The following is a 23,959-nucleotide window of genomic DNA, read 5'->3' as shown; positions in this document are numbered from 1 at the left end:
CCGCGTACGGGTCACCCACACCCACGCCCACGCCCCCCGCGGCCGCCGCCATCATGTCCGCCTGCTGGACGTAATACGCCGCGTACGGGTCGCCCGCGGCGGCGGCGGCGCGCGCGGCGGCGGGGTCCGCCGCGGCCACCTGCGCCGCCGCCGCCCACCGCGCGGCGTCCTGCTGCGCGTCCCACCCTCCGTACGACGCGGCGTACGCGGCGTAGGGGTCGGCGCCCGGCGCGACGGCGGGGTATCCGCCGTACGCGGCGGCCGCGGGGTAGCCGGGGTGCTGCGCGTAGCCCACCGGCGCGCCGACGCCAGCTTGCGGCGCCCCGGTCGCGCCGGCCCCGATCGCGCCCCCCATCCCGGGGCGGTTCTGCTGCCCCGCGATCCGCACGACCATCTGCTTCCCCTCGAAGAACACGCCGTTGAGGTGCGCGATCGCCGCCTGCGCCTGCGCGGCGTCCATCATCTGCGCGAACCCGAACCCGCGCGACTTCCCCGTCTCCCGGTCCACGATGACCTTCGCGTCGACGACGAGCCCGTACTGCGACAGCATCGCGCGCAGCTCGTCCGCGCCGTACGAGAACGGCATGTACGCGACGTAGAGCTTCGCGTCGTTGTTTTCGGGCGTCTCCGGGGGTTTCGCGCGCTGTTCCGGGGGAGGGCGCGGATCGGATTTGACCCGGCACTCGATCGTGCGGCCGTCGTGGTAGTACGAGTTCATCTCCGCCGCTGCGGCGCGCGCCGCCTCCTCGGCGGAGAACGTGACGAACGCGAACCCCTTGCAGTTGATCTCTCGCTCGCGGTCGGGGATGACGTCCACCTGCGTGATGTCCCCGAACTTCCCGAACAGCTTCACCATCTCTTCCGTGGTCGTGTTCGGGCCGAGATGCCCGACGTAACACTTCCTTCGATCCACCTCGTTAACGCTCCCGCCGCGCCCGTCGCCGCCCGCGAAACCCAGCCCGGCTCTCGCGCCCGGGACGCCCCCAGCCCCCGGCGCCCCCGCCCCCGTGTTCGCCACCCCGAGCTCCGCGAGGAAGTCCCCGTACGCGTTGTCCATCGCCCCGCCCGCGCCGGCGCCGTGCACCTTGTCCACGTCCTTTTGGTACTGCGCGGATGCTCTCGCGGCGACGTCCGCGGGGAGCGCGTACAAACCGGCGTCCTCCTCGTCCCGCTTCGCGCGCATGTCGAGAAAGTTGTCGTCGCGCAGCGTCCCGTTCAGGAGCGCGAGCTCCCTGAGCTGGATGCGCTTGTGATCGTTCACGTCCTCGTCCACGGGCACGATCAGCTTCTCGATCATCGCCGCGGCGGCGTCGACGTCTTTTTGCGTGGTGCCCTCCACGTACACGTGCATGGGCTCGTCCTGAGGGTCGAGGGGAGGGTTTAGGACGTCGGGGTGGAGTTCAGGGGCGCGTCAGACGGCGTCGTGAGGCGTCGCGGCGCGTCGTAATCGAATGAAGCGAGGGGCGGGCGGAGATAAACACGACGAACGCGCGACGGGCGAAGTCCTCGAGTCCGACGCGGTCGCCAGCTGGCGCCGGCGTAAAAAAAATCGCACGCGCCTCGCCCGGTTGCAAGCCGCCGCCGGTGGGCCCTCGCGCGGCGCCCTCCTTCACGCTGCCCTTGCCCCGTATCGCGATCTTCGTGTTCGTCTCCGCCTGCATGCGCTTCTGCGTGTTCCCTCTCGGGCCGATGATCAGGCCGAAGAAGTTGTACCCCGGGTGCTTCGCCACCGGGATGAAGATCTTTCGGCTCTTCTTCGCGGGCCTGTAATCCGGCGGCGGGACGAACCCCGGGCAGCACTCGACGAGCTGCTCCACGAGCTCCATCCGTCGCGTGTGGTACTTCTCCTTGTCCAACACCTCGCGCGTGTTCTGGCGCACGCCGTTCGCGTCGTAGATGGGCTCCGGGGAGGGAGATCGCGACCGCTCGCTGCGCTCGTCGAACGGCAGGTGCGCGAGCATCCGGCGGTTGATGCGCGCGAGCTCGGCGAACTTGGACTTGATCTCCTCGGTCGCGTCCGCGGGCGCGGCGTCCTCGCCGATCATCGTCGCGGGGAGGCGGACGGCGAGGCCGCCGGGGAGGACGAGTGCGCCGCCGATGCCGTCGGACGACGCGACCGCGGTGACGCGCCCGGCCGCGGCGGCGTCCTCCGCGGGCTCCCAGCGCGAGCGACGGCGTTTCGGCTTATTGGACGCGTCCGCGTCGTCCGTCGTCGTCGTCGTCGCGACGAGCGCGGTGGACGCGGCGCCGCCGCCGGGCGGCGCCGGCGGGGGCGGGACCGCGGAGAGTTTAGGGCCCCATCGGTTCCCTCGCGCGGCGCGGCGCTCCGCGGAGGTCGCCATGTCGTCCGCGATCTGCGGTCTGATCGCGGAGCGACGCGACGCGCGGATCGAGCTCGATCGATGCGGACGCGACGAAGCGAAGAGAGCGCGCGAAAAGTCGGAGAGGTTGTCATCAGTTTGAACCGCGCGTCGGCTCACGCCCAGAGTGGAGTGGAGAGATGTACGGCGCCGCGGACGCGCCGCGACGGAGAGATCGCGCGGCGGCGTCCAAGGCTGCCGCGATGGCCGCCGCGACCGAGGCCGCGGTCCTCGTGTCGCCGCGCGAGGCGGTGAAGGAGCTCACCACGCCGGGGAAGAAGAGATCGAATTCGAGATCGCCCGCGTCGCGCGACGCGTCCACCCCCGCGACGACGACGACGACGCGCGTCTCCCCGTCCGCGGTGGACGCCGCGCGCGCGGCCGCGGACGTCATCGCGCTCGGGGCCTCCCCCGAGGCGGCGAACCCCGCTCGCGGGACGTTGCACGCGAACGAGGACCGGATGTGGGCGAGCGCGAAGGCGGCGACGGACGCGGTCGCGGCCGCGGTCGCGTGCGCGGATCCCGCCAAGGTGCACGACGCCGTCGCGCGCGCGGCGGCCGCGCACGCGGCGCACGCCAGCGAGGTCGCGACCGCGGCGGGGAAGTCCGCGGAGGACGCCGCGCTCGCCGCGCGCCTTCGCCCGGGGGACGAGAACGTCGCGATCGAGGCGAACATCGCGGGCGATCTCGCGACGATCGCCGCGGACGCCGCGCGCCGCGCCGCGCTCAAGGCGAACGCCGCGGCGACGCGCGCCGCGGCCGTCGCCGCCGCGGATCGGATCGCGTCCGCGTCCGATGAACTCCGCGCGATGGCGCGCGACATCGAGCTCGAGCGCGAGCGTCTCAGGGAGGCGCTCGAAGACGCGGCGGCAATGGCAGAGGAGGAGGAGGACGAGGAGGAGGAGGACGACGACGATGCCGCCGACGCCGCCGACGCGCGGCCGGCGCCGGCGCCGCGGGGGGAACTGCCGCCGACGCCGACGCCGAACGATCGCCGCCGTTCTTATTCCGACGACGACGACGCGCGCCTCGGGCGGCTCCCCGCGACGCCGCCGCGCGCGACGGCGACGCCCGCGATGGACCGCGCGCTCGCGGCGAGGAAGCGCCGCGCCGCGGGCGGCGTCGGCGGCTCTGGTCTCACGCCGCCGCGGTCGCTCGGGAAGCCTCGACGCGTCCCGATGTCCCCTGAGGACGCGGCAATCTACGACGAGTTCGTCTCGACGCGTCGCCGCCGCGACGTGCGGCGACGCGCGGAGGAAGCGATCGAGCGCGCCGCGGAGGCGGCGGCGCGACGCTCCCCCGCGGCGGCGGCGAACGCGCGGCGGCGGCCGCGGAGCGCGTCCTACGTGCGCGTGGGCGGCGGTTTCTCCAACGACGACGACGACGTCGCGCGGGCGAGCGCCTCCGGGTCGTTCGCGCCCGGGTCGTTCTGGACGCCGGTGAACAGGCACACGCGGATGGACATCAGCGTCTCCGCGGCGGAGAAGGCGCTGCTTCGGAACGCGGGTGCGTTCTATACACTGGTTCCCATACGACCCCGTTCGCGTGGTGAACGTCATTCCTTAAGGAATTTGCCCGGCGTTTCTCTGAGCCCACCCTCGCTTTCAATCCCCGCCCTCGACGCCTTTCAACTCCAACTGACGCCTATGAACTCCAGGACCAAACGGTCGGACGGAACCCGGAGCGTCGTCGAGACGGAGAGACGGAGACGACGCGACGAACGCCGCCGCCGCGGCCGCCGCCGACGCGGCGGACGCGGTGCGATACCCGTGGACGGTGCGACCGACGAAGAAATCTGTCGCGATCGCGGTCGCGTCGCGGCAGAGGCAGCGCGAGCAGGACGCGCGGCGACGCGGCGGCGGCGACGCGGACGCGGAACGCCGACGGGTGGAACCGCCGGCGACTCGCCGCCCCGCGACGGCGACGGCGACGGCGGCGGCGGCGGCGTCGAAGCTCCCCGCCAGCGCGCCGCGCTCCGCGACCGCGTTCGAGATGGAGGCGAAGCGCACGATCGACGCCGCGCGGTCGCTCCTCGCGGACTTGTCGACCGGCTCGCCGGTGAAGGCGCGCCCCGACGGCGGCGACGACGACGACGACGACCTCGAAGCGCGCGCGGATCGCGTCGTCGCGAAAGTGCGCGCGTACGCGTCCGCGGCGAAGGACCCGTCCACGCGAGGGACCGCGGGGCGGACGCGGAGCCCCACGGTGCCGCTTCCCGCGCACGAGAGGTATTCGCACTACAAGATGTACGGGTTCGCGGGGCGCGGGGCGACGACGAGCTGGGCGAAATGACGACTGTAGGTGCCTTTCCGGTTTTTTATATCAGAAGACGTGTTGTTTGTTCTTGGACCTGCTTCCTTGGACCTCGAGAGAAGACGACGACGACGCTCGTCGAGCACGACGCCGCGCACTCTTCCCTCGCGCGACTTCTCCGCGACTCGTCGTCATGCACTCTTCCATCGCGCATCGTCTCCGCGTCGTCCGCGTCGCGTCCCCGCGCCGCGACCGTCGTTCGTATCGCGTCTCCGCGACCGTCGTCCCCAGGGGTTTAGGCGCGGGAGACGACGACGACGCGACCACGACGACGTCCCGACGCGCCGCGTGGATCGCCGGCGCCGCGCTCGGGATCGCGCACGTCCTCTCCCTCCCCGCGTACGCGTGCGACGCGTGCAAAGTCGCGGAGGTCTCGCACGGCGACGACGTTCGCAAGTGGCCGACGTCGACGCGCGTGTACGAGCTCGACACGACGTCGGGGCTGAGTTTCGAGGAGGCGTACCTTAAGGCGCACGGCACCGCCCCCTTTCCCTCCTCCTCCTCCTCCTTCTCCTCCTCCTCGACGGCGACGACGATCGCGCGCCCGAGCGACGCGGACCCGAACCCGTGGGTCGAGACCGTGTCCACGTGGCGCTTCGACGTCCCGAGCGGCGTGTCGCTGCGACGCACGACGATGACGCACACGGAACAGGAAAAGTACGGGCTCGACGCGCTCTACCAAACCGAGGACGGCGGGTCGGTCGGCGTGTCCGTGTGGCCGCTGCCGCCGGAGCGCGCGACGGAGCCGAGCACGGTCGAGGCGGTGAGAGACATCGTCGAGAACATGCCGGTCGTCCCGAACGTGTCGATGTTGCGCGACGCGAAGGCGCTGTTGGATCAGGGCGCGACGGGCGGCGGCGGCGGCGGCGAGGGCGGCAAGATGTTCACGTTCGCGTACGACCTCGGCGGCGGCGGCGACGCGCCTTCGTACGTCGCGGTGAACGCGCTGACGCACGATGGGAAGATGTACGTCGTGCACGCGACGTCGCCGGGGGGTAAGACCGCGGCGAAGGACTTGCGAGCGATCGCCGACAGTTTCCGCGTCGGATGAAAAAAACGTTTCTTTCCGGTAGGACAGGACAGTCGGACAGTCGGACGGTCGGACGGTCGGACGGTCAGACAGGACGATCGAAATCGAAGTAGACGCGAGCGACGCGCGCGTTCGTTCGGTACAAAGTATCGGCGCGAACGAACAGAACGCGATACGGCGACACGATATACTACGACGCCTTCAGCCCGAGCGCGCGCTCGCGGGACACGCTCCACACCTCCGCGAGCGTGTGAAACTCGCCGTCCTCCCCGAACGCGTCCACGCCCGCGTCCTTCATCGCCCGCGCCAAATCGCCGTCGTACCGCGCGCCGACTTTGGCGCCCGCCGCCTCCGCCGCCTCTGTCGTCACCGCCGTCACGACGCACCGCACGCCGCTGGCGTCCAAATCCTCGCGCAACGCGTCGTAGTTTGACCGCGCGTCGTCGCTCCAGACCGGGTACGCGAGCTTCATCACGAGCGCCTTGCCGACCGCGTCCTCGCGCCATTTTCGGATGTGCTCCAAGTGTAAATCCCCGCACGCCAACGCGTCGACGGCGGATCCCAGCTTCCCTTCGATGACGTCCACCGCGAGCTTCAGACGCGCGACGTAGTCGCTCCCCGCGCCGCCGCCGCCGTGCAGCGGCACACCGATCAGCGTGACGTCCAAGTGCTTCGCCTGTCGCTCCACGTCGCGCACGTGCACGTCCTGATGCGCTATCATCCGCGTCCGAGCGTCGAACGTCGTCACGAGCACGACGCCTCTCGGACCGACGTCGCCGAGAATTCCGCCGCCGGGTCCGGGTCTCAGGGTCGTTACATACGAGCGAATGTCGGGGTGGAGTTCAAAGGCGTCAGTTGGAGTTGAAAGGCGTCGATGGCGGGGATTGAAAGCGTGGGGTGGGCGGAGAGAAACGCCGGGCGAAGTCCTTAAGGAACGGCGTTCACCACGCCGACGCGGTCGTATGGGGACCAGTGTATAGAACGCACCTCAACATCGCGCGCAGCGCGAGGAAGCTGTCTTTGCCGCCGCTCCACAGCAGCGCGACGACGCGCTTCGCGTTCCCCGAGCTCGACACGTGCAGCGGCGCGGGAACCTGGATCGTCGCGGCTCTGCGATCCTCCGGGACGCATTCGTGCGCGTACGGGCAGTGCCGGCAGCCGCTGCCGCAACACCGCCCGCGCGCCTTGAATGTCGGGGTGGAGTTCAAAGGCGTCAGGTGGAGTTGAAAGGCGCCGAGGGCGGGGATTGAAAGCGTGGGGTGGGCGGAGAGAGACGACGGCAAAAGTCCTTAAGGATCGGCGTTCACCACGCGAACGGGGTCGTATGGGGACCAGTGTATAGAACGCGCCTTGAGCTTCACCGCGGTCATGACGACGTACCCGGTCGACGGGTCCACGTACGTGTGCTCGCCTCTCGCGCACGCGGACGCGTGCATCTCCGCCCACGCGTCCTCGACGTCCGCGACCGCGGGCGCGGGGCGCTCGCGCGCCGCCGACGCGGGATCGCCGCTTCTCACGGCGTCCGCGCTCGTGTCGACGCGAGCCCACGCGTCTCCCAACCCGCCCTCCGCGTACACCTCCAGCGCCTCCACCGCGCGCGCGATCTCCTCGTCGTCGTCGTGCGCGCACCGCGCCACGATCGCGCATCCGGCCGCGAGCGCGGGCGACGGCCGCGCGAAGAACCGGTTCCCGTCGACGGCGAACGCGCGTCCGTCGCGAACCGCGCGAAGGCTCGCGAACCGCGGCGTCGTCTTCAGCGCGTCTCTCGCGTCCTTCGCGTTGCGAGCGAGGTCGAACCCGCAGCACGCGACGACGACGACGTCCGGGTCCGCGGCCGCGACGTCGTCCCAGCTCCGCTCCGCGCTCTTGGCGCCTTCGAGGGTTTGCAACAGCGGGACGCCGCCGGCGGCGGCGATCATGCCCGGCACCCAGTGCCCGCCGTCAAACACGGGGTCGATCCATTCCAACAGTAAAACGCTCGACTTTCGGCCGTTTCGTGTCGCCGCCTCGACATCCCTGAGGTCGCGCTCGAACCGCTCGCGGACGCGCCGGCCTCGCGACGGAACCCCGCACGCGCGCGCGATGGACTCGATCGACGCCGCCACCTCCGCGAGCGTTCCCGGCGCCGAGGAGGAGACGGCGCACGCGCCGACGCCGCCGGCGGTCGCCGTCGCCGTCGCCGCGACGTCGCCCTCCGTGATCCCGCAGACGCCGCACAAGCTCTGCGTGAGAACCACGGTCGGTTTGAGGTCGGTCATCGCGCCGTCGTCGAGGGTGTACAGCGGCGGGAGCGTCGTTTCCGACGTCGTCGTCGCGCCGCCGTCGTCATTCGCACGCGCGGCGACGTGCGATTTGATCGTCGCGTCGATCTCGCCCTGGGTCATCGCGCGCGGGTCCATGCTCGACGCGGTGACGCGCTTCACGCTCCCGGACGCCATCAGCGCGCGCATGCCGTCGACGTCGGGGCAGACGTCGCACTCGTGCGTCACGCCGACGAGATGCGATCGAAGGCCGAGCGCGCCGACGATCTCGGTCGCGGACGGAAGCAGCGACACGATCCGCAGCGTCGACGGGTCGGGGACCTCGTCGTCACCTTCGGTCGGCGCGTCGTCCGTCGCCGTCATCGCGCGGCGCGGCGTCGCGGGACGACGCGCGACGCGAGGGCCCGCGCGGTGCGAGCGGCGAGGTCGCGCGAGGCGGAGGGGCGCGGGGGACGAGAGCGAGAGTATCGTTCAAGCGTGCATGTGATGAGTGCGACGACGCGACGTTTAGGGTACAGTAGTGGCTGGAGTGCGTCGCGTCGTCAGGGGATGTTATTTTCTTCGTCGTCCTGTCCGCGTCGTCCGGACCTATCGTCCAGTCCGTCGTTCTACTCGACGCGTCGCCTCTTCCGTTCGCTCTCCTCCGCGTCCGCCGCCGCCGCCACCGCCAACGCCGCCGCCGCGTCCGCGTCCATCCCCTCCGGTGGCCGCTCCCACTCCCCAATCGCCTCTCTCGCGCGCCGCGCCGCGCGCTCCTCGCGCGTCTCCCGCGGCGGCGGCGGCGGCGGCGGCGGCTTTTCAACCTTCGCGCCGCCGCCCCACACGACGGCCCGCCGCAACGCGTGCGCGCGCATCAGCACCCCCGCGGCGGCGACGGAGACGTTCGCTCTCGACGCCGCGCGCAGCGCGGGCGCGGGGTTCGACCACGGCAGCCACGCCGGAGAGAGCCAGTTCTTCGCGAGCGACGCCTCGAGGAGCACGGACGACATCGCCAACGTCGCGGGGTCCGTCGCCGACGTCGTCATGCGACGCCACGACGCTCGACGCGTTTGCGATCCCCTCGCGGGGCACATCGCGTCGTCCGGGAGCGCGGCGTCGATCGCGAGGAGCTCGGTCCGCGCGGCCGCGATCGCGGCGCCCGGGCCGGTGGGTTCGGAATTTTCGGCGCCGACGGGGCGCGGCGGTTTCCACGCGCCGTCGTCCGGCGGCGGCGGCGGGACGGCGACGACGGCGTCGATGGGCGGGAGCGGCGGCGCGAGCGGCTTCGTCTTCTTCTTCGTCGCGCCGGGGTGTCCCTCGTCCGCCGTCCGACCCAAGTCGCCGTCCGCGGGCGGCGTCGCGGTCGCGGTCGCGTCGCCCTCGCCCGGATTCGCGGCGTCTTCGTCGCCGGATTCGACCGACGGCGGCTTCGGACCCTCGACGCGCGGCGCGCCGAACCGCCGCTGCAGCTCGCTCCACAGACTCCCTTCTCTCTCGCCTTTTTCGTTCAGCGACGCCGCGAGCGTCGCCACCTTCTCGGCGTCGCCGTAGACGCCCCACATCGATTCGTCCGGAGGTTTGTCCGCGTACTCGCCGCCGCCGCCGCCGCCGCTCGAGGGTCCGGGCGTCTTCGCGTCCGCGTTCGCGTCCGCGACGTCGTCGTCGTCCTCCATCGTGACGTCTACATCACCGCCGTCGTCGAAGGAGTCGTCGACGCCGTCCGTCGATTTCCTCTTCTTCTTCTTCGCCGCCGAGCTCGTCGCGACGCCGCCTAACCCGCCGATGCTGAAGCCCTCGCCGCCGCCCGCGCCGGAGGGCTGCCTCCCGACGAGACCCCAATTGCCGATGAGCCAGTACGCGGCGTCGTCGCGGTCGACGCCGAGGTGATCGAGTCGAAGGTCGTTCGCGCGCAGGTTCCCTTCGAGCTCGTGCCATTTCGCTTGCCACCGCGCGCGGCCTTCGGCTTCGGGGATGACCGGGTTCGCGTCGTTCGCGGCGGCGATGCCGGCCATGCGCACGGCGTAGGACTTCATCGCCGGTCCGGATCCGGGTCCGCCGCCGATTCCCTTGCCGTCCTTATCGCCGCCGACTTTCGCGCCGTCCATCTCGTCGCCCGCGCCGTCGGCGTCGGTCTCTTCGGTGGTCTTTTCGGTATTTTCGGTTTCCCCCTCCGCCGCGGTTTTTTCCGCTTCCCCCGCGGCGGCGGCGGCGGCGGCTTTCGCCGCGTCCGCCTCAGCCTTGATCGCCGCCGCCTCCGCTTCCGCAGCCTCGGCGACGTCTTCCGCCTGCGCGCGCGCTTTCCCCGCGATCTTGTTGGAGACGGCTCTCGGAACGCCGTACTTACGGAACGACGCCCAGTCTCTGACGTGCGACCGCAGCGCCTCTCGCGCTTCGATCGATTTCTTTTCGCCCACCTCGAGGACGCCCCTCACGAGCGGCGAGTCCAGAAGCTGCCACGTCAGCTCGCGTAACACGTCGAGCCGCTCCGACGGCGACAGCGTCGCCCACCCGCCGCCGCCTCTCGTCGTCGTCGCGTCCGCCGCGCGATGGTCGCCCAGCGACGCGGCGAGCGCGCGCAGCCGCCGCGCGTCGGCGGCGCGGCGCCGCGTCGACCCGCCGCCGGGCCCGCTCGTCCCGCCCGCGACGTCGCCGTCGCACGCCGCGCGCAACTGCGTCCCGAGCAAGGTGGCGAGCGAGCCGATCGCGTTGGCGTCCGGGTCCACGGTCTCCTCCTTCGCGCGGACGCACCCGGGGCAGAACCACTCGCCGTCCGGCACGGAGGGCAGCGGCGGGGAGAGGCACGCGCAGTGGTACTCGCCGTCGCAGTCGTCGCAGAGAAGCACGGGACCGGCGGCGATGTCGCCGCCGCACACGGAGCACCCCTCGTCCCACGCGCATCTCGGGAGCGCGCTCGCGTCCGAGCCGAAGAGCGGGTACGTCCCGCTGGGTAAGGTCACGAGGCCGTTCTCGCCTTTTCCCTCCGGCTTGCCCCGTTGCGTCGCTCGTTCGATCTTAGACGTCACGACGGAGGAGACGAGTCGATCCGGCGCCCCCGCGCTCGCGACGACGTCGCCGCACTCGCCCGCGTCCGCGCGACATATCGCGTCGCTGCCGCACCCGGACGCGAGATTCGCCACCGCGTACACCCCCGCTCTCGCGCGCTGATCCAAAATCTCGTACCCCGTCGTCCTCGGGTACTTGGCGCGCGCCGCCATCGCCGCGCCGCCGCCCGCGGCGACGGCGGCGTAAAAAGGCACCGCCGACGCCGCGGCGCCCTCCCTCTTCATCGTCGCCTTCGACAGCGCGGGGTGGCGGTGCTTCTCGCTGTGCGCGAGCGCGCGGACGGACTGCCGGATCGCGTGCGTCGCGGGAGAAGACGCCGCCGTCGCTGCGACATGCGCCGCGCGCCTTCGCCTCTCCCGCTCCCCGCCGCCGCTCGTCTCGTCCCCCCCGCGCGCGTACAGCTCCGTCTCGCACGCCGCCATCGCCTCCGCGTCCGCGCGCGCGCTCAGCGCCGGCTCCGGCTTGGGCAACGACTCCATCGTCGCCGCGAGCGTCGCGGCGGCCGCGGGGGTCATCGCCGCGCCCGTGTCCGGCGGCGTCGGCATCGCCGTCGGCCCCCCCGTGAGCACCCACTTGAGGGTAATTGTCCATACGAAGCGATGTCGGGGTGGAGTTCAAAGGCGTCAGAAGCGGAGTTGAAAGGCGTCGATGGCGGGGATTGAAACCGAGGGGTGGGAGGAGAGAAACCACGGCAAAAGTCCTTAAGGATCGGCGTTCACCACGCCAACGCGGTCGTATGGGGACCAGTGTGTAGAACGCACCTTGCACACCACCTCGCTCGCGTCCGCGGCGTACCTGTTCCAGTGCGCCTCGGGCGGGAGCTCGCACGCCGCCGCCGCGCCTCTGAGGTACCGCCGCAGCGTCTCTTCCCACGCGCCTCCGGGAATCGCGGTCTGCGCGTCCGTGGGAGGGGTCAGCGCGAGCGCGTCCGCGAGCAGCGCCGCCGTCGTCGTCGCCGCGTGCGACGCGAGAAGCGGCGCGAGGAGCGCGCCCACGAGCGCGGCGCCGCACGCTTCGTCCCCGGACACGAGCGCGGCGGCGAGCGCCGCGGGCGTCGGCGGCGCCGCCTCCGCGGGCGCGCGGTCGTCGCCGCCGGATCGCTTGCAAGATCGCTTGGACGACCCGGTCGCGTCGAGCTCTTTCCCGCGCTCGGCGAAGAGGACGTCTTTGAATCGATCGACGAAGGACCACACCTCGAGCAAGTCGCCGACGCGCCGCGGCGGCGACGCGGGATCCGTCCCCGTCCCCGTCCCCGTCCCCGCCGCGAACGTCGCGATCTCACTCGCTAGCGGCGGCGGCGTAGACGGCCCCGCGCCGCCGTCCGCGTCGTCCGGAATGCGCGGCGCGACGCCGTGCAACCACAGCCCCGCCTTCTTTTCCGCTTCCTTCTCCGCGCGCGCGGCGGCGGCGTCCTCCTCTCTCTTCTTCTCGCGTTCCGCCGCCGACCGCTCCTTCGCCGCCGCCCTCGCCGCGGCCTCGATCTCCTTGTCCTTCTCGCGCTGTATCCTCGCCGCCTCGCGCTTCTCCTCCTTCTCCTTCTTCTCGCGCTCTCTCGCCGCCTCGCGCTCCGCCTTTTCGCGTTCGCGCGTCGCCTCCCGCTCGGCGCGTTCGCGCTCCTTCGCCGCCTCTCGCTCTCTGCGCTCGCGTTCGCGCTTCGCGTCGCGTTCCGCCTTGTCCGCGCGCCGCGCCTCCTCCGCGAGCGCGCGCTTGGCGCCGCCCGCGACGCCGCCCGCGACGCGCGATACCATTCGGTCCATCACCTTGCGAACCTCGAGCGCGTCCCTCGCCTCCTTGGACAGCGGCGGCCGCTTCGACGCCGCGCGTTCCGTAGCCTCTTTCTGCAGGCCGCGACGAAACGTGTTCATCGGTCAGTCGAAAGGGGACGCGATCGAATGTCGATAGAAGAAACCGATGAGCGGTGGGTGGGTGATTTTGCATCGAAAAAAGAACGCGCCTGCGCCTCCGCGGCGTGTTTCAGCGCGCGCAGGAGCTCTCTGTTCACGTGCAGCTTCACGCGCTCTCGTCGGCTCTCCTCCTCCGCCCACCCGCCTCGCTGCTCGACGTACTGGTACCCCGGGCACCGCGCCGCGGTGTTCGCGTCTCGCTCGAGCTGTCGCAACACGACGACGTCGTCGAGACAGAAGCGATCGGCGGTGCCGGCGCTGCGTCTCGTCTCCCCGGCGTTGGACGCGATGACCATCTTCGCCCACGCCTTGAGCGGCGTCGACGCCTCGACGACGAGCGGCGGCGGCGTTGAAAGCGGCGGCGCGGGCGTGGGCTCGCCCGCGTCGGCGGTGGACGGTTTAGAGGACGGGGGTTTCACGACGCGCGTGACGCGGAACTTCGGCGCGTCCCTCGGTTTTTTCTTTCCGCCGCCAGCTGTACCGCCGCCAGCTGTACCGCCGCCCTCTTCCGCGTCCGGGTCCACGACCTCGGAGATGAACGTCGCGCTGCCGTCCGCGTTGTTCCACTCCGTCTTGTACCCGACCGGGTACACGTGCGTCGCGTCGTGGTACCCGCGCCTGGCGTCCACGACGCCCAGGTCCACGACGACGACGCCCTCCGCGGCGGCGAACGGGCATCGCGTCTCCTTCCTCGTCGCCGCGCTCGCGGCCGCGTCCGCGCGCGACATCACGTCCGGGATCGTCTCCGGCGTCTCCGGCGGCGTCGGCGCGAACGCGGGGACGCGGTCGCGGTCGCCGCCCTTCCCGCCGCGCGCGGGCTGCGACTTGGACGCGTGCTTCGGCGCGGCGATCGGACGAAGGCCGAGGTGTCGGACCGCCTCCGCGCGCGATCGGAACCGCACGCCCTCGGGGTTGAAGTAATACACGTCGTACGTCCCCTCGGACGCGCCGTTGAGGCGCATCTTCATGTCCACGCGCCACCCGTCCTCGAGCGGTTCGCCGCCGCACAGGACGACGTAGTCGTCCAGCGCGTCGAGGAGCGATCGCTCCGGGTCGTCCGCGCCTCGATCCGCGCGTATCGCGCGCGCGTGCTGCTCTTTCGTCATCTTCGGCGGCGGCGCGAAGTCGGGGTCGGGGGACGACATCGCGTGATCGCCGCGCCGCGGAGGGGTCGACTCTCGGGGGGTCGCGCGGGTCGCCGTCGGGGGGCCCCTCCCGTGTGATCGTCCGACGACTTTTGAAACGATCGAGAAGCGCGCGCGACGAGCTGCGTTTATTCGTTCAGTTAGACTCGTCGTCGTCGCGGGCCCTCGTCACATCGCGGCGCGCGCCTCCGCCAGGATGTTCGCGAAGGCCAAGGCAGCGGCCGCGGCCGCCGCGGAGGCCGCGTCCAGAAACGCGAAAGCCGCCGCGGACAAGGCGAAGTCGATGCGGAGCTCCGGCGGCGCCGGCGCGACGCCGGCGAAGGGCGAGAACAAGTTCCTATCTCCCGTGAACAAGAAGGCGTCGCAGCCGCAGCAGCAGCAGCAGCCGCGACCGCCGGAGGACGGATCGGAAGCGCCGCCGCCGGACGGCCCGCCGCCGGCGTACTCCGACGCCGTCCCCGGCGTCATCGACATCGGGGACTTGCTCTCCGGCGGCGAGCCCACGAGCGCGCCGCTGTCGCCGTTCGACGAGTCCAGACTCGCGAGGGCGCGCCCGCCATCGCCATCGCGCGACGACGCGCCGCGCGCGGCCGCGAGCGACGCGACGCCGGGGTCCCCCGACGACGGGATGACCGAGATCGACCTGTCCACCGCGGATCCGGATCCGGATCCGGCGCCGGAGCCGCTGCCGCTGACGCCGCCCGCGCCCGCGCCCGCGGCGGCGCCGGCGACGCCGCCTCCCGCGCCGTCTCCTCCTCCTCCTCCTCCTCCTCCGCAGACGGCGTCGGCGTCGTCCGCCCCCCCGGCGCCGTCGCCGGCGTCGTCAAAACAAGACGACGCGCTGCGCCTCGCGCTCGCGCGGCTGCAAGAGGAGGCCGCGCGACTGCGCGCGGAGAAGGACGACGCGGAGGCGGCGACGCGCGCGGCGAAGGACGACGCGGACGCCGCGACGCGCGAGAAGGAGAGCGTGCGAGCGATGGCGTCGGAGCAGTGGGTCGCGATGAAGAGACAGAGCGCCGCCGCGGAGGAGGAACGCGCCGTGAACGAGAAGCGACAGAGCGCGCTTGAGCTCGCGGTGGGCGCGGAGAAGGTGGCGCGAGTGTCCGCGGAGAAGAACGCCGCGGAGGCGACCGAGCGCGCGGAGAAGGCGGAGCGCGCGCGCGTCGAGGCGGAGGCGACGGCGGCGGCGACGGCGGCGGAGGCGAAGGCCTCCGCGGCGGCGGAGAACGAGACCGCGTCGCTGCGCGCGCGCGTCGCGGAGCTCGAGCTGTCTCTCGCGGCCGCGGAGGAGTCCGTCGCGGTCGCGGCGCCGCCGCCGCCTCCGCTTCTCGACGTCTCGAGCCCGGCGGACGACGGGAAGGCGGCGGCGGCGGAGCTCGCGTCGCGGATTCAGACGCTCGAGGCGGAGCTCTCCGCGGCGACGGCGCGCGCCGACGCGGACGCGAAGGCGGCCGCGAAGGCGTCGGAGGAGCTCGCGAAGGCGAACGGCGAGATCGCGAAGCTCGCGGCCGCGATGGAGACGAGAGAGAAGACGCATCAGGCGGCGGCGGCGACCGCGGCGGCGGCGGCGACGGCGGCGGCGACGACCGCGAGCGCGTTGAAGAAAGAGCTGGGCGACGCGAAAGCCGCCGCCGTCGCCGCGGACGAGCGCGCGACGAAAGCGGAGAAGACCGCGAGCGCGGCGGCGGCGAAGGACGCGAAAGCCGCGCTCGAGCTCGGCGCGAAGAAGACCGCCGAGCTGAGCGCGAAGACGGCGGAACTCGAGGCGCGGCTGTCGGAGACGCGCGACGCTTTGAAAACCGCAGAGGCGTCCGTCGCCGCGGCGGAGGAGAAGGCGTCCAACGCGCAGGCGGAGTTAAACGCCATGGAAGCGAGCGTTTCTTCTTCCGGGGAAGAACGCGACGTGAAGGTCGCGGAGACGCAGCGGGCGCTGGAGGCGGCGCAGGTGGCGCTCGCGGAGAAGACGAAAGAGGCGGCGGCGGCGGAGGACGCGCGCGCCGAGGCGGCCGCGGAGACGGCGGCGCGCGCGGAGGAGATTCGAAAGCTCCGCGCCGCGGCGGACGCCGACGCGGCGACGCGCGCGAAGGCGACGGAGACCGCGGGCGCGGACATCGCGGAGAAGATCAAGGCGCTGGAGAGCGCCTTGGGCGCGGAACGGCACAAGGTGATCGAGCTCGGGATGGAGATCGAAGCCGCGCGCGCGGCGGCGGCGACGGAGGCGACGGAGGCGGAGGACCTTCGGGGAAAACTCGCCGCCGCCGCCGCCGCCGCCGCGGACGCGACCGCCGCGCTCGACGCGTCGAAGAAGGCGCAGGAGGCGTCCAGCGGCGACCTCGCGACGAAGCTCGAGCGCGCGGAGGCGGCGGCGGCGGCGTCGGACGCGGCGAAGAAGGCGTCGAACGACGAGGTCGAGACGCTCCGCGAGGAGATCAAATCCGTCGAGGCCGCGGCGACCTCCGCGCGCGCCGCCGCCGCGGAGGAACTCGCCGCGGCGAAATCCGAGCTCAAGTCGTCCGCGGCGACGCTCGAGGCGAAGGCGAACGAGCTCGCCGCCGCGGAGGCGAAGGCGAAGGCGGCGGCGAAGGACGCGGAGGACGCGAGGGCGGCGGCGGCGGCGGCGGCGGGCGAGGCGGGGGCGAACGCGGAGGCGTCGACCGCGGCGCTCGAGGCGGCGGAGCGACGCGCGTCCGAAGCGGAGCGACGCGCGGCGGCGGCGGAGCAGAGCGCGTCCGACGCGGCGAAGAGAGTGAAGGAGGCGACCGCCGAGGCGGACGCCGCGAGAGCCGCGTCGGCGTCGGCGAAGGCGACGTCCGGGGAGCTCGACGCGAAGATCGCCGAGCTGACCGCGATGCTGACGACGGCGGAGCAGACCGCGTCGGCGTCGGAGAAGAAGGCGGCCGAGCTCGCGTCGGCGGCCGAGGACGCGGAGACGAGAGCGGCCGCCGCGGAGGCGGAGATCGCCGAGTCGAAAGCCGCCGTCGACGACGCGACCGGGGAGCTCTCCGGCGAGCTCGCGGTGCTGAAGACCGCGCTGAAGACCGCGGAGGACGCCGCCGCCGCGGCCGCGACAGAGACCGAGGCTGCGAAAGCGGCCGCGAAATCGGCGGGCGAAGACGCGGAGAAGGCGCGCGCGGAGACGGACGCGGCGAAGAAGGCTGCGGCGGCGGAAGCCGGCGCGGCGAAGAAGGCGAAGGAGGAGACGCGCGCCGCAGCGAAGGACGTCCAAGCCGCGAAGGCGTCGCACGCGGCGCGCGCGACCGAGCTGGAGACGAAAGTCGAGGGCCTCGAGCGCGCGCTGAGAGACGCGGAGGAGAAGGCGGCGAAGGAGAAGCGCGAGGCGGACGCGCGAAATGCGGCGAGCGAGGCGTCCGTCGCGAAGGCGGCGGCGGACGCCGCCGCCGCCATCGCCGCCGCGGAGGCGCGCGCGTCCGACGCGGAGCGCTCCGTCGCCGACGCGGCGTCTTCGGAAAAGTCCGAAAACGCCGAGATGCTCGCGAAAGTTCGAAAGTTCAAGAGCGACCTCGACGCGGCGAAGGAGATACTCTTCATGAAGGAGGAAGAGCTCGCCGCCGCCGCGGAGGTGCGTCAAGAGCGCGACGTGTTGGCGCAGATGGTGAGGACGCTGCAGGAGCGCGAACGCGAGAGGCAGACGGCGCCCGCGCCGGGGGCGCAGCTCAAGGCGCAGTTCCAGAACTTGTTCCAGCGGAAGCCCCCGCCGCCGGGGAGTCCGCGCAAGTGAGCGACCTTCGCGCCGTACAGTAGGGCTGCAGCGTACACGTATCGTCCGAGCGAGAGAGAGAGACGGGGGTGTTGATCTCGTCGATCGCGTCAGATTACACGTGTACACGAAAACGACCGCCCCGCCGTTTGTCGTCAGTCGCCGCCCGCTCCGCTCACGGCTGCGCGACGCCAAACTTCTCCAGGTGATCCTTCAGCTTCGGGAGGTTAATCGCGCCCTCGCGTTTGCTCCCTTCCACCGCCTTCCCGTCCTTGAACAGCATCACCGTGGGCAGCCCGTACACGCCGAACTCCTCCACGAGATCCGGGTTGGGGTCCACCTCTATCTTCACGATCTTGAGCTTCGCCGCATCGTACTCCGCCTCCGCTTTCTCGACCACCTTGCTGATGAGCTTGCACGGGCCGCACCACGTCGCCCAGAAGTCGACGAGCACGGGGACGTCGGACTGTGGGGGGGATGGGGAGGATGGGGGGGGAGGGAGAGGTCGGTTTCGCGATCGATCGCGGATGGCGATTTATTTCGTCGACCGCGAGTGCCGCCGCGGAGACGGGGACGGGACGGGACGTCGGGGCGCGATAGTCCGTCCGTCTCGCGTCGCGTCGTCGCGCACCTCGAGGACTTCCGCCTTGAACTCCGCGCCGGCGACTTCCTTCACCGCGCGCGTCGTGAGGTTGACGCGCTTGGACGCGCGCTTGGACGCGCGCGCGGACGCGCGCGCGACGCGCGCGGACCCGCGGATCGCGCGCTTGGATCCGAGCGCGACGCCGACGCGCGCGGAGGACGCGCAGGAGAGGCTCGACATCGCGCGAGGTGCGACGGACGGACGGGGGGGGGGGTCGGAGGCGACGAAACGACGGAGCGTGCGGGGTGCGGCGTCGGTCTCGGCGCGTCGCGGTGTGCCGCGCGCGTCGTCGACGGCGATAAATCAGCACGTTGTTCTGCACCGAACCCACGTGGCAGTTCCAGCAAATCCGATCCGCGTGCCGATGAGATGACACACTCATCAGCCAGAAACGCGCGCATAGGCCCTACGAGTGTATCGATGCGAAACCCACAACCGACCGCTCGCACGGCACGTCGACGCGACGCTCGGTCGGGCTTTTACCGAGAGAACCAACAACACCGCGTCGATCGACGCGCGCGCGCGCGCGCGGCGTCCATGTCGCTCCCGGAGGGCGTGTCCGTGGACACCTCGCGCGGGTGTGCGCGCGTCCTCGCTCGCTTCCTCCTCCCTCGCCGCGCGCGCCTCCGCGTCCAGTCCGCGCGCTGACGACGCCGTCCGTTCCCCCGTCTTCCTCTTCCGTCTCCGTCGTCGTCGCAGCGTCCCCGTGCTGCACATCGCGTTCGACGGCGACGACGCGCGTCGTCGCGCCGCGGACGCGCCCGGCCCGACCGCGCGGCTGCGGCACCCGACCACGGGCGCGGACGTCCACGTCATCGGCACCGCGCACGTCAGCGGCGCGTCCGCGGACCACGTCCGCGCGGCGATACTCGCGGAGCGCCCGGACACGGTCGTCATCGAGCTCTGCCCGGGGCGGCTCGCGTCGCTCGTCGAGCGCGCGCTGTCGACGCGCTCGCGAACCGCGCACCACAAGGTGGGGACGTTCGGAGACGCGCTGCGCGTCGTCGTCAGCGGCGGGTTCGTACCCACGGCGCTGAGCGTCGCGTACGCGTGCGTCGGCGCGGTCATGGGGGGCGTCCCGGGCGCGGAGTTTTTGGCTGCGGTGGACGCGGCGAAGGACGTCGGCGCTCAGGTCGTCCTCGGCGACGTCGACGAGCGGCTGATCTTCGCGCGCATCTTGAGCCGGATGACGTACGGCGACGACGCGTGGAAGCGGTGGAAGCTCGACAGGGAGGCGGCGGCGGCGGCGGCGTCGTCGTCGTCGAGCGGCGGCGGCGGGAAGGAGGAGGAGGACGCGGAGCGACGCCGCGTCGACGCCGCGACGGCGGCGGTTCTGGACGACGACGCGGCGGTGCTCGTGAAGGGCAAACGGACGGAGGTGCCGAGGCGATGGCGCGAGGGCGTCGTGCGCGCGATCGTCGCGGCGAAGTGCGAGAACCCCGGCGACGTCGAACGCGCGTTGTACGGCGTCCTCGACCCGAGCGGAGAGGTGGACCCCGCCGACGTGGCGACGTTGAGGAAGTGCGGGACGCGCGCGATGGACTTTGTCATGGCGGAGATCGCCACCTCCGGCGACCTGACGAAGCTGATGAAGGGCGACGCGGCGAAGAAGGGCGAGCAGAAGTGGGCGTGGGCGACGATGGAGACGCTGTCGACGGACCGCGACCTGGTCTTGGCGCACTCGCTGCAGCGGTCGCGACGCGCGAAGAGAATCGTCGGCGTCGTCGGCGCCGCGCACGTCCGAGGGATCGAGCGCCTGTGGGAGGACGTCCCGACCGCGGCGTCGCAGCGCGCGTACGACGGCGCGCTGTCGCCGACGCCGTTTGGGCGCGACGCGCGCGGCGGGAGCGCGTGGGACAGGACCCGCGAGATGATTTTTTCGAGGGAGTTTGCGTACATTTGCGGCGCGGCGGTTTCGCTCGGCGTCGCGCGCGGCGCGTATTCGGTGGTCGAGAACGCCAGGGCGAACGTCCGGCGCCTGCGCGCGAGCGGAATGTCCGACGAGGAGATCATGAGGTCGCCCAAAACCAAACTGTTGGAGGCGCCCCCGCGCGCGGCGGCGTCCGTGGGACGGGCGCTGCGGTCCGCGGCGAGGACGACGGCGATCGTCGTCGCCGTCCCCGCCGTCGTCGCCGCCGCCGCCGCGTGCGTCGGCGCGAGCGCGCTCGTCTCTCTCGGGAACCTCGCGACGCGGCTCGAGGCCGCGGCGTCGAGAGCGGAGGAGGCCGGTATCGTCGCGCGACGGCGGCCGGAGCTCAGGTCGAAGAGGTGGGGGAACGAGGTGGACGAGCGCGGGAACCGTCTGGTGCAAGTCGAGGCGATCAACGCGGTGAGCAAATACGACAAGGGGGTCGACGGCGGCGGACGCGGCGGCCGCGGACGCGGCGGCGAGATGTTGTATCGATAGGAGATGTTGTCTGTCTCGGATTAGTTCTTCGAACACTCTCTTCTTCTCACGTCGTTCGTTCTGGCTGGTCTTGCAAAATAAATGGAATGGAATGGAACCCCGCCCTTCGTCGCGTTCTTTCTCGCGTCTTCAGCGGTTGACGTCCGACAGCGGCGAGTCCGAGTACCGGCCTCGGCCTCGGCGCTTCGGGGACGCGCCCCCCTTCAGCGGCGACGCCGTCGCCGTCGCGTCCTCGACCGCGGCGTCCAGCGTCGCGTGCACCTCCCTAGAAATATCCGTCGACGTCGTGGACACCGCGGACGCGCGCGCCGCCGCGGGGACCGCCCCGGACGAAACCGTCGACGACCCCGCCTTGGACGCCGCCGCCGCTTGGGCTTTCACCGCGGCGGCGTACTCCGGCGTGGGTAGCTCCGGGATCGTCTCCGGAAAGAACGACACGTCCGCGGTGGCGTCCCTCGCGCGAAAGTCGAGCGCGCGCGGCGCCGCGCGCGCGCTGGCGCTGGCGCTCGCGTCGGACTCGCCGCCGCCGCTGCCGAAACCCGACCCGCCGCTGTCGCCGCGTCGATGCCCGGGCTTCGCGCCCGCCGCGGCGGTGGACCAGTCCCCGCGCGACGGCGTCGTCCCCGCGGCGTACGAGCACGTCACCTGCGCGCCGCGAGGGTTCACGCCGCCCGGCGTGCGCGCGCGGGACGGCCCGGCGCGCGCGCAGGACGGCCCGGCGCGCGCGCGGGACGGCGAGAACAGCCCGCCCACGGACGCCGTCACACCCGACGGACCGCGCGAGACGAACTCTTTGTTCTGGACGTCCCAGGACACCGTGTTCGTCGGCATCCCCGCGTGTTGGGGCTCGACGCCGCGCGAGGCGTCGTCGTCGCCGCCGCCGCCGTGAACGCCGCCGTCCTTGTCCGGCCGCGGACCTTTCATCGCGGTCCACCACGGCCCGGACGCCTTCGTCGGCTTGACCCCCAGCGGCGGTCCCTCCGGGAGGAACGGGTTCCACAGCGTCGCCGCGGACATCCACCCGACGACGGAGACGAGCCACGCGAAGTTGATGAGCACGGTGACGGTGTAGTAATCGACGTAGTGCTCCATCGTGGACATGTACAGCCCGACGATCATCATCATGAGCATCGCCTCGAAGACTGTCGGGGTGGAGTTGAAAGGCCTCAGTTGGAGTTGAAAGGCGTCGAGGGCGGGGATTGAAACCGAGGGGTGGGCGGAGAGAGACGCCGGCAAAAGTCCTTAAGGATCGGCGTTCACCACGCCAACGCGGTCGTATGGGAACCAGTGTGAGATGGGACGCACCTTGCACAGCGACCACCGCGGGGAGCGGGAAGATGGCATCCGCGCGGTCCAAGGAGAGGAACGACTTTCGCGGGCACGATTTCGATCGCCACCAGAAGCGTCCGTTCTTGTCCGTCGCGTTCGCGATGAAGCACGACGGCGGCCAGATCATCGTCGCGCACAGGAGCTTCATGTCGTCGAGCACGGGCAGGCGGAACGTCCGCTTGCCGATCTTGACGTCCCGCCTCGCGCAGATCTTCTCCCAGATTTTACGATCCGGGACGCCGCCCTTTACGATCTTCGGCCACCACTTGAGCGCGGTCAGCGTGAGTGTCGCGTGCATGAAAAAGATCATGAAGATCCACCCGCCGGTCGCAGCCGCCATGAGCGCGATCGTCGTTATACGCGCGCTGAGCTCCAGGAACCGGAACGTCGTCTTCGCCGCCATCTCGGAGAGGTGCGCCTTGTGCGCGGCCCAATACGTCTTCCACGTCATGTTCGGCGGCTTCTCGTGCAGGTCCAACGTCACGAAGCACAGCGTCGCGGACGTGATCGCGCCGACGACGGCGAAGAAGAGCCACGCGTCGAAGCCGTCGCGTCCGGGACACTCCAGTCTCGGCCCGCTGCACGCCATGCCGACGTACGCCTGAAGCGTCGCGACGGGGAGGAGGAGGAACACGGTGTCCACGAGTTGCATCCCGCGGAGGTCCATCTCCGCTTTGCGTTGACGGAGGTCGTTCGTTCGAAGCGCGCGCCACGCCGCGAACGCGGTCCCGAGCTGCAGCATGCTGAACACCGCGCCGGCGTTTCTCACGATGAATTTGAAGTCCACTTTCGTGAACCCGAACACTTTCGGGACGCCTTTTTGTTTCGACGCCTCGATCTCCGCCTTGGACGGCATCGGGTAGTGCAGGAGCCAGTACGCGCACGTGCACGACCCGGAGAGAAGAAAAAAGATGAACACCATGCTGAACCAGACCCAGGACTTCCCCGCGGCGAACCGGTTCAGCTCGCGTATGAGCTGCGTCTTGGCGTAAAAGTCGAGCACGATGCCCGCGAAGAGCATGTACCGCTGCATCGGTTGCATCTCGGGCCCGAGCGCGTCGATGCGTTCGAGGACGGATTTCGAAATCGGCAGCGGGGACATCATCGCCTTCTGCGCGGTCCCCTCGCGCGCGTCCGCGCCGCCTTTCCCGCCGAAGCTGACGTTCTTGTTCGTCCCCGGGGTCTTGCGCTCGTACGGCACCGTCCCGGGGGAGCCGACGGAGTTGAACAGCGCGCCGTGGTACTTTGGGGTTTGTTTCGCCGTCACCGCGACGGCGTACGCGGCGCCCCCCGCGGCCGCAGCCTCCGGCGCCCTCCCCCCCGCGCCGCTCGCGTCGTCGCCGTTCTCCACGTTCGGCGAGCGCGATGACTCTCGAAGGCCGACGCGGACGTCTCTCGGGGAGGCCGACGGCGGGCTCGGGCTCGCGTTGAACGCCGCCGCCTCGACAGCGCCGGCGTCGTACTCGGGCGAGCCGTTCTCTTTGTCGTCGTCGTCGCCGCCGCCGCCAAACCCGGACGACGCGTTCGACTTTCGCACGACGATCGCGGGCGAGGCGTCGAATTCCGGCGGCGACATCGCCCGCGCGCCGTCCGTCGCGACGCTCAGAGGGCTCATGTCCGTGAGCGGGGACATCCGTTGCACCATCGCGAGCTCTTCCTCCAGGCGCTCGCGGAGCTCCTCCTCCTCCGCGTACTGTTCCGGGGTGACGCCGCCGCGCTCGATGACGTCGAGGGACATCCGCGGCGTGCCGTTCGCGGTCGGCGCGACGTCGTCCGCGGTCGCGTTCGAGGCGTCGTCGTCGTCGTC

At 71.5% G+C, this 23,959-nt stretch overlaps 9 protein-coding genes across 9 annotated transcripts; 3 read left to right on the top strand and 6 right to left on the bottom strand.

Annotated features, from left to right (window-relative positions):
* Positions 1 to 2,563: 2,563 nt before the first annotated feature.
* MICPUCDRAFT_40960 (uncharacterized protein) lies at positions 2,564 to 5,724 on the top strand (the record flags this gene model as incomplete). Its single annotated transcript, XM_003060638.1, has 3 exons — positions 2,564 to 3,866; positions 4,018 to 4,612; positions 4,905 to 5,724. The coding sequence occupies 3 exons, from the start codon at positions 2,564 to 2,566 to the stop codon at positions 5,722 to 5,724; spliced, it is 2,718 nt and encodes a 905-aa protein (XP_003060684.1).
* An 88-nt stretch (positions 5,725 to 5,812) lies between these two features.
* On the bottom strand, positions 5,813 to 6,565 carry MICPUCDRAFT_69081 (uncharacterized protein). The gene has a single exon (XM_003060341.1). The coding sequence runs from the start codon at positions 6,422 to 6,424 to the stop codon at positions 5,894 to 5,896; it is 531 nt and encodes a 176-aa protein (XP_003060387.1). The 5' UTR covers positions 6,425 to 6,565; the 3' UTR covers positions 5,813 to 5,893.
* Positions 6,566 to 7,322: 757 nt separating this feature from the next.
* Positions 7,323 to 8,267, bottom strand: MICPUCDRAFT_5376 (ATP-binding cassette superfamily; the record flags this gene model as incomplete). Its single annotated transcript, XM_003060340.1, has 2 exons — positions 7,323 to 8,072; positions 8,163 to 8,267. Coding segments are annotated over 2 exons (855 nt in total), but the record flags the coding sequence as incomplete, so codon positions are not given.
* Positions 8,268 to 8,572: 305 nt separating this feature from the next.
* On the bottom strand, positions 8,573 to 10,048 carry MICPUCDRAFT_69078 (uncharacterized protein; the record flags this gene model as incomplete). Its single annotated transcript, XM_003060339.1, has 1 exon — positions 8,573 to 10,048. The coding sequence occupies one exon, from the start codon at positions 10,046 to 10,048 to the stop codon at positions 8,573 to 8,575; it is 1,476 nt and encodes a 491-aa protein (XP_003060385.1).
* A 639-nt stretch (positions 10,049 to 10,687) lies between these two features.
* Positions 10,688 to 11,158, bottom strand: MICPUCDRAFT_19463 (uncharacterized protein; the record flags this gene model as incomplete). The annotated part of the gene is made up of 1 exon (XM_003060338.1): positions 10,688 to 11,158. A coding segment is annotated over one exon (471 nt), but the record flags the coding sequence as incomplete, so codon positions are not given.
* Positions 11,159 to 11,707: 549 nt separating this feature from the next.
* MICPUCDRAFT_60136 (uncharacterized protein) lies at positions 11,708 to 14,055 on the bottom strand (the record flags this gene model as incomplete). The annotated part of the gene is made up of 2 exons (XM_003060337.1): positions 11,708 to 12,844; positions 12,916 to 14,055. 2 exons carry the CDS (start codon positions 14,053 to 14,055, stop codon positions 11,708 to 11,710), a joined length of 2,277 nt encoding a protein of 758 aa, XP_003060383.1.
* A 196-nt stretch (positions 14,056 to 14,251) lies between these two features.
* MICPUCDRAFT_60135 (uncharacterized protein) lies at positions 14,252 to 17,794 on the top strand (the record flags this gene model as incomplete). The annotated part of the gene is made up of 1 exon (XM_003060637.1): positions 14,252 to 17,794. One exon carries the CDS (start codon positions 14,252 to 14,254, stop codon positions 17,792 to 17,794), a length of 3,543 nt encoding a protein of 1,180 aa, XP_003060683.1.
* A 154-nt stretch (positions 17,795 to 17,948) lies between these two features.
* Positions 17,949 to 18,596, bottom strand: TRX_4 (uncharacterized protein; the record flags this gene model as incomplete). The annotated part of the gene is made up of 2 exons (XM_003060336.1): positions 17,949 to 18,239; positions 18,405 to 18,596. 2 exons carry the CDS (start codon positions 18,594 to 18,596, stop codon positions 17,949 to 17,951), a joined length of 483 nt encoding a protein of 160 aa, XP_003060382.1.
* A 357-nt stretch (positions 18,597 to 18,953) lies between these two features.
* MICPUCDRAFT_47906 (uncharacterized protein) lies at positions 18,954 to 20,823 on the top strand (the record flags this gene model as incomplete). Its single annotated transcript, XM_003060636.1, has 2 exons — positions 18,954 to 18,994; positions 19,116 to 20,823. The coding sequence occupies 2 exons, from the start codon at positions 18,954 to 18,956 to the stop codon at positions 20,821 to 20,823; spliced, it is 1,749 nt and encodes a 582-aa protein (XP_003060682.1).
* Between the last annotated feature and the right edge of the window lie 3,136 nt (positions 20,824 to 23,959).

Source organism: Micromonas pusilla (genome assembly GCF_000151265.4).
Source record: "Micromonas pusilla CCMP1545 genomic scaffold MICPUCscaffold_8, whole genome shotgun sequence".
Lineage (NCBI taxonomy): Eukaryota > Viridiplantae > Chlorophyta > Mamiellophyceae > Mamiellales > Mamiellaceae > Micromonas > Micromonas pusilla.
Note: the sequence above shows the minus strand (reverse complement) of the source record. Positions and strands in the feature narration are given on the sequence as shown.

Coding starts and splice junctions, on each gene's coding strand:
- MICPUCDRAFT_69081 (XM_003060341.1), bottom strand. CDS start 6,424: ATGATAGCGCATCAGGACGTGCACGTGCGCGACGTGGAGCGACAGGCG.